Here is a 7,095-nt window from a genome sequence, read left to right on the forward strand (position 1 = left end):
TTTCTTTTCTTTTCTTTTCTTTTCTTTTCTTTTCTTTTCTTTTCTTTTCTTTTCTTTTCTTTTCTTTTCTTTTCTTTTCTTTTCTTTTCTTTTCTTTTCTTTTCTTTTCTTTTCTTTTCTTTTCTTTTCTTTTCTTTTCTTTTCTTTTCTTTTCTTTTCTTTTCTTTTCTTTTCTTTTCTTTTCTTTTCTTTTCTTTTCTTTTCTTTTCTTTTCTTTTCTTTTCTTTTCTTTTCTTTTCTTTTCTTTTCTTTTCTTTTCTTTTCTTTTCTTTTCTTTTCTTTTCTTTTCTTTATTTCTTTCTTTCCAGGAAGCGCTTCATGTTCTTGTGTTTCTGGCTCCCTTTGCCACTTGAGATTTGGCAAAGACGCCAAACCAGAAGTGGTTCCTAAATGTCAAACAGGACAAAATGTTTTGAAACCTCATTAGACCGAGGCCGAAACATCACTGCTTTGTCGTCGGTGGCTTTCCAGGTCCGTGATGGCACCTGGTGGGGGCTGCAGCCACCCTGGGGGGCAGCCTGGCTGCCGTGACACACCAACTGGGGCATACTGGGGGTTGACCTCAGTGCTCTGGAGGCTTGGGAGCCAAGGAGAAAGGTCTCCCCAGTGTGGGTGAGGATGGGCCCATTGAGGGGACGTGTGTGCGTCGTGGCTGCGGAAAAAGCGGGAGAGCTGGGTTGTGGGATGCCCAGAGGAGGAGATGCTGGTGGAAAGGGGCTTTGGGAAGTTACTCCCCGCTAGCGGAGGTGGAGGATGGCACCCCTCTGTCCTACGTGGGCACGGGCAAGGCGTGCTGGGTGAGCACGTGTGTGCACTGTGTCTGACCTCGCCAGGGCTCTGAGGGAGCAGAGAGGTGCTGGGCCAGGTCTTGGGGGACGAGGTGCCCTCCCTGTGGGGTCCTGCCAGGCACTTGGGGTGGAAAGAAGCAAAGGCAAAGCCAGGGAAGGGCAGAAAGGGGGACCTGCCCTCCTTCCTTTCTTCTGCACACCTCCAGCCTCTGCTGCGTGTCCCCGGGGAGGAGGAGGTGGCTGCTCCCTGTGACGGTGCCTCTGAGCTCTCCCTGAGCACCTCTCCCCCTGACCTTTGCCGGCTGCTATCCCCGGCACTTGGGTTTGGTAATTCCCCTTCCTCGTGCCCCACACGACCCAGCCTCGGTATTCCTCACCTGAAAATACAAAAAAAACTTGTGTGACGGCATTTCTCTGGGCTGGCAGCTCCAAGGGAGGCTTTTCAAAGCCTCCAGGCTTTCCCCGTGGCCATGCTCCCCTCTCACATGTGCCTGTGCAGGGAGGTGTCTGTACTTTAACCCCCCGGGGCTGGAAGGAAGCTCGGAGCTGGGGGTAGTGGGCTGGAGCCTGTGGCTGAGCATCCCTGGGCTCTGCTGATGCCCTGGCAGGTGGGTTTGTGTGCCAGAGAGGGCAGGGCACACGCAGGACACTTTGTGCGTGCTTTGGGGGTTGCTTTCTCCCCTTGCACCATCTCCTGGTGCCCAGAAATCAACTGCAGACCCGCCGTCCCCTTGGCTCCGCGGGTTATTATTTGCAGCCCCACCACAGGAGCGTGTGCCAAGTCCTTGGGCATCCCCAGTGCGAGCAGGATCCCCTCCTGATCTTGCTGGGCCGTGCAGGGCTGGATCCCGCTCCTGGCACCACACTGGGAGCGGCGTCAGGAGGCTGGGGCCACGTGTTTTATCGAGCTGCTGAATGGGAACAGCAAATGTCCTGCCCATCCTGCGCGGCAGTGGCACTCGTGGCAAGAGGTGGCCCCCCCTCCCCGGTCACCTGTTGCATATTTCAGCCTTGATAAGCGTGTCCTGAATGTGGCTGGCACCTGGGTCCCCTGGGAATGCCAGGGAGGTGAGGATCAGCCATGGCTTGCCTCCTTGCAAACTTCCTGGGCGAGTTTTGGCCGTGCAGGAGGTCTCTTCTCAGGATGGAGAAGCAAGGAGACGTTGAGCTGGGGGGCCAAGGCAGGAGTGCTGCTTGCTGGGGGTGACAGTCTCGGAGGCCGCCCCAGCATGCGGATAAAGGGGGGCTGGTGGCAGCTGGGAGCATCCCCTGCTGGGTCCTGGGGTAACCTTGTCTCCCAAGTGGTGGCTTTGCTTTTGGGTCTGGCTGCTCCTCGGCCCGCACCCTCCCGCAGGCAGAGTGAGGACATGTCGGTGGCTCCTTGGGGACCCTTCCTAGGACAGGATTGCACTTACTCTCCAGGGGATGAAGCCAGAGCAGCCTTTGAGACCTCCTTCAGTTTGCTGCATCCAGCCTGGCTTGTGCTTCTTGTCACGCTGCCGGGCTTTTCCCGGCTCTTCCAAGCAGCACGGGTGCTCCAGCAAAATTTGGGAAGTCGCTTTCCATGGAGTGCTCTGGCTGAGGCGGGGGCGTTTGGGAGCTCTGCCCTTGGGTTGCATGCAGGGGACGCGATGGCTGGCAGGGTGGTGGCACCCAAAGGTGACACCTCCTGACGTCCCCGCCCTGATGCCGGTGGCGGCTAAACCTGCTTTTGCCCTTTGCCTGCCCCATCCCAGGTGGTGCATCCTCCATACCAGCCTTCTTGGGGAGAAGGGTGCCACGGGAGGGATGTGAGCCCACGTGATGAGGAGCAGCGGTTCCTCTTGGTGCGGGGTGTGCAGAGTCTGTGCCCCCGCCGTGCCCCCCGATGGGGTTTGGGACTACTCAGCTGGGGATGGGGGCTGTAGCACCCAGCTCAGCAGCTTTCTGGGGGAAATAGCCCTTCCGTACCAAAGAGGGTCTATGGGGCAGCTGTACCCATTCCTGATGGATGCTCCTCTGGGATATGAGAGCTCCTGGGCATCCTGGGGCAGGATGCTGTGGGTCCACCCTGGTGTGGGGTGAGAGGTGTGGAGCAGGAAGCAGCTCCCCTCCCTCTGTCAGGAGCTCCACAAAACCCCAGGTGCGGGGCAGTGAGTGCAAAAGTATTCTCTTTTCTACTTTGGTGCCATAATTCAGCTTTGTTATAAAACAAGCCTTGCCCATCCCTGACTGCCACTGCGTTTCCCTCTGCAGCGGGTGCCCCTTGGTGTGGAGCAGCGGGGGGGCTGGTGACACTGCCTGGCACCCCTCGATGTCCCACGGCAGGGGAAGGGGCTTCATCTGGAGTTTCTGGGTGCTGCTTGGCTTTTTTTTTTTTTTGCATATATCGCCTTTTTTTCCAGCTTTTTAAATAAAAGCGTGTCTGTGGTGGCTGGGTGCGGGAGCGGGGTGCTGAGGGGGGTCTGGCTGCAGAGTGAGGGGCTGGAGAGGTGGGAGATGCAGAACCCCCATAACCCCAGCCTGCAGGGAGAGTCACCTCTCCCCATGGGCAGTGGGGGGCTGGCTCCTGAAGCCCCCCCTGCAACGCGTGCCTTAGTGGTGGGGTGTCCCCCCGGCGTGGTGTCCCCCCGGCTCCGCTCTGCAGCCAGTACTGACCCCCCACTACCAGTTTACACACAAAAACCCACACCTAAACCTCTGGGTTGTGGAGAGAAGGCTTTGTAGACCAGTCTTACGGCAGAGATGAGACCTGTCCCCCTGTTACCAGGGTTGGGGGAGTGGAGGGGGGGTCGGTTCTAACAGCAGGCTATGCCCAGGGGGACAAACACCAAGGGTTCTGGCTGGGCTGTGGTGGTGCCAGCGCCTTCCCCGGTGCCATGGGGCCGTGGTTGTTCACCAACCAGCCAACCTTCCCCGGTGCCTCCACCCTCGGCCTGCCGGCTCGACCTTTACACCCAGCTGAAGGTCGGGCCTGCGCGGCGGCCGGCGCCGGGCTGGTGCCTGCTCCTGTCCCCCGTCCCCCCCAACCCGGCCAGGGAGGTGGCGGCGGCTTCTGGAGGGGTCCCCCAGCTCCCAGTGTGGGTCTCCGCCGCCGGGATGTAGGAGAAAAAGGTGAATTCCTCCTCCTTGCTCCCCTTCCGCGGGTGGGGGCCATGCTTTGCCTCCCCCTGTCGCGGTGCCTGCTCTGGGGAGAGGGGCCTGGTGGGGACCCCCGCAATGGCTCCGGCCTGTGGGTGCCAGTCTCCTGGAGCTCTCTTTCTCTCTCTTTGCACGTTTCAAATGGCTCTTGGTTTGTAAAACCCTGCCCAGCCATTCCCTCACCAGAATGGTGATCTCGCTGCCCTTGCCCGAGCTGCCGGGGGGAGGGGGGGGGGGCTTTTTGGGGGTAAAACCCTGCCCAGCCATTCCCTCACCGGAATGGTGATCTCGCAGCCCTTGCCTGAGCTGCCGGGGAGGGGGGGGTGGTGGGTGCTTTTTGGGGTGGGTTTGGGAGCAGTCAGTGCTCTGCCAGGGCTCCTGCAGGGTGCTGCAGCCTCTTCTGCTTTGTCCTCCCTCCCCTGGGTGCAGGGACGGGCAGGCTCATGGGTGAGACGCCCCGCGGACAGGCTGCGGTCGCCTCTCTCGGCGCTGGCTTTGGTGGGGGCAGCCCCCGCCCGCGCTGACCACCCCTCTCCCCGCAGAGTACAGCCGCTTCGAGTCCAAGATCCACGACCTGAGAGAGCAGATGATGAACAGCAGCATGAGCTCCGGATCCGGCTCGCTCCGGACAAGCGAGAAGAGATCTCTCTATGTCCGGTAAGGGCTGCCCTGGGGCCACCGAGGCGGGTGGGATGGCTGTGGGTGGGATGGGTATGTCCCCCCCAGGGTGGGATGGGTATGTTCCCCCAGGGTGGGATGACACCACCTGGGCCATGCAGCACCTCTGCGGATGGGTGTTTTGGAGGCCAGAGAAGCAAGTGTGATCGATGGGGCTGGAGAGTTGGGAAATGCTGAGCTGCAGAACCCCATCACCCCAGCCCTGTCTGTGTCTGCACAGAGAGTCACCTCTCCCCATGAGCGGCGAGGGGCTGGCTCCTAAATCCAACACGTGTCTGTGTTTCTGCGTGGTGTTCCTGCATGGTGTCCCCAGGGCTCCGCTCTGCAGCCAGCGCTGGTCCCCGCTGCCACATTTTGGGCTGTTTCTCCAGGGCTGGGTGCTTTGCCCTCGAGTGCCTCTTGCAAGTCCCACTCCACTTTGGGAAGCGCTGGTGTCTCTGCAGAGCCCTTGGTTGCATGCTGGCCAGGACGACCTGCTGGGCACCACTGGGAAATGGGGAAATGCTGGGCAACCAGTGCAGTTTCTACCCCAATCTGGTCGGGGCAGCATTCGGGGCACTCTCCTCCAACCATTCCCTGCTAACAGGCTCTCCCCGTCTCCTCCTGCCGTTCCTGCGCCAGGATCTGCCTGGAGGGGAGATGAGCTCTTAGGAGGATTATTGCTCTGAGCCCTCGATGCGCTTCTGGTGCAGAGCCAGGCGCGGGGCAGGCAGGGGTTAAGCAGCCACACAGCTCTGTGGGCTGCAAGTCCTGTCTGGCCAGGGCAGCCCCTGCTTGCTGCCTGCCTCCTGCCACCTCCTGCCTGCCACAGCGCGAGTGGGGTGACAGCTAATGAGTAATTTTAACTCGGTAATTAAAATAATCCTGTAAATCCTTGCTCTGCACAGCCTGTTGCGGGTGAGGGCTGGCAGGAGCAGAGGATGCTTCTCCTTCCCGGTGGGAAGGATGGCGAGGGCTGCATCAGCCGCAGCCTGCATCTCCTCCTGCACGCTGCTCTGCGCAGAGGGGCTTCAGGCTGCTGCTGGACCCAAGGCAAGCCTGGCCTGGCAGGGATGGAGAGCTGCAGCTCTGGGTTCCTCCAATTCACACCTTCCCGGAAGGCTCTGTGGGCATCTTGCTTGATTTTGCATCTCTGTGCTGGGGGTGTGCAGCGAGCCGGGGGCCACGTTGAATAAACACCATCTTGCTAGTTGTGTCCTCGCTCCCGTGGACACCCTTGTGAGTGGGGCAGGGTTTAGGCTGGGTCCAGCTTGAGTTGAGCCCGTGACTCTCCTGTTCCCTTGCCTCAAGAGGTGCTGCAGATACTGGGGCATTCCTGCGAGGCAGAGAGCTCCAGGCTGCTTGTAGCACCTTGGTGCACCCCTCCGTGTGGCTTTGGTGGCCTCCATAGTGCTGTGTCCCCTCGTGTACACCCGGGTGGCTCCAGGCAGGAGCTGAGAGGGTGATGCCAGGGGAGAGCTCTCCCCCAGCCCACACACCCCAGCTCTGGAGGCCGAGCACCCCACAAACGTGCTGGCGAGAGGCGCCCGGGCTGCCCCAGCCCTGCTGGGCGGGGTGGTTTCGAGCAGAGTTTACCCGAAACCAGCTGAGCTGCTGCGCTGCGGACAGGACATCAATTACAGGACTTGCTACCTGACTGCTTGAGTCACCCCCGTGGGGCTGCCTTGCACCCCGTGTGTTGGAGCCGGGCACCCGAGTGCCTGCCAGAGCCCGTCTGGGGGTGCCGGTGCCTGCCACGTATTTCGGAGCCGCAGTGTGCAGCAGGGGCAGGCTCCCACGGGGCAAAGTCCACCGGCGCCGCGGCCGTGCCAGGCGGCAATGGGGCTGTGCCTGGGTGCTGGGAGGATGCTGTGCCACCTCCCCGGCGCTCCAGCCAAACCACCTGCTCCCCTGGCTTCGTGCTGGCGGGGCAGAGCGGGGTGACCGCGCTGCTGCCTGTTCCCTGCGCCCCCGGGGACCACCCGGCCGTGGCGGGGCCAGGGTGCTGACATGGCCAGGGGTTGTTCTGCAGGAGCATCACCCCTTGGGGAAGCAGGTGCCCGGTGCCTCTGCTTCAGGTGCCTGGCCCTTGCACCAACCCTGCTGTGGGATGGCAGCGGCTGCTGGAGGAGGCAGGGAGGTGCTGTGCAGGGCAGGGTGCTGGTGTGGGCAGGGCACCCCACACCCGCCTGGGCTCGGGAACCGGCCTGACCAGTTCCCTGGAGCCCTTGGCTCCCGCTCTGCTCCTGACCAGGGCTCTGCCAGCCCTGCACAGCCTTATCTTTGGGCCAGGAGCTGCCTGCCGGGGTTGCTTGCCTCCAGCCAGAACGCCCTGCGGTGCTCTGCTGCTCCTCAGCCTGCTGGAGGTCACCCGTGGGTGCACGACCCAGCACCCAGCGAGCTGGGAACAGGGAGCAAGCTGGTGGCTGGGGTTACTGGGATGTGTAGGGCTGCACTAGGTCTCATCATAGAATCATAGAATTGCCCAGGCTGGAAGGGACCTCCAAAGGCCATCTAGTCCGACCCCCCC

The 7,095-nt window shown here is 61.1% G+C and overlaps 1 protein-coding gene across 4 annotated transcripts in view; it reads left to right on the forward strand.

Moving 5' to 3' along the window:
- Positions 1 to 7,095, forward strand: part of DLG3 (discs, large homolog 3 (Drosophila)) — a 40,470-nt gene that overhangs the window by 18,787 nt on the left and 14,588 nt on the right. For 3 of the 4 annotated variants that reach the window (XM_014963117.1, XM_014963115.1, XM_014963116.1), the window contains exon 9: positions 4,451 to 4,565. In XM_014963117.1, the coding sequence (XP_014818603.1) occupies positions 4,451 to 4,565 (115 nt within the window). Of the gene's footprint in view, positions 1 to 3,725; positions 3,882 to 4,450; positions 4,566 to 7,095 lie in introns of those variants that run through there. The other variant, XM_014963119.1, reaches the window with a different exon arrangement.

Source organism: Calidris pugnax, unplaced genomic scaffold (assembly GCF_001431845.1).
Source record: "Calidris pugnax isolate Ruff unplaced genomic scaffold, ASM143184v1 scaffold294, whole genome shotgun sequence".
Taxonomy (NCBI): domain Eukaryota; kingdom Metazoa; phylum Chordata; class Aves; order Charadriiformes; family Scolopacidae; genus Calidris; species Calidris pugnax.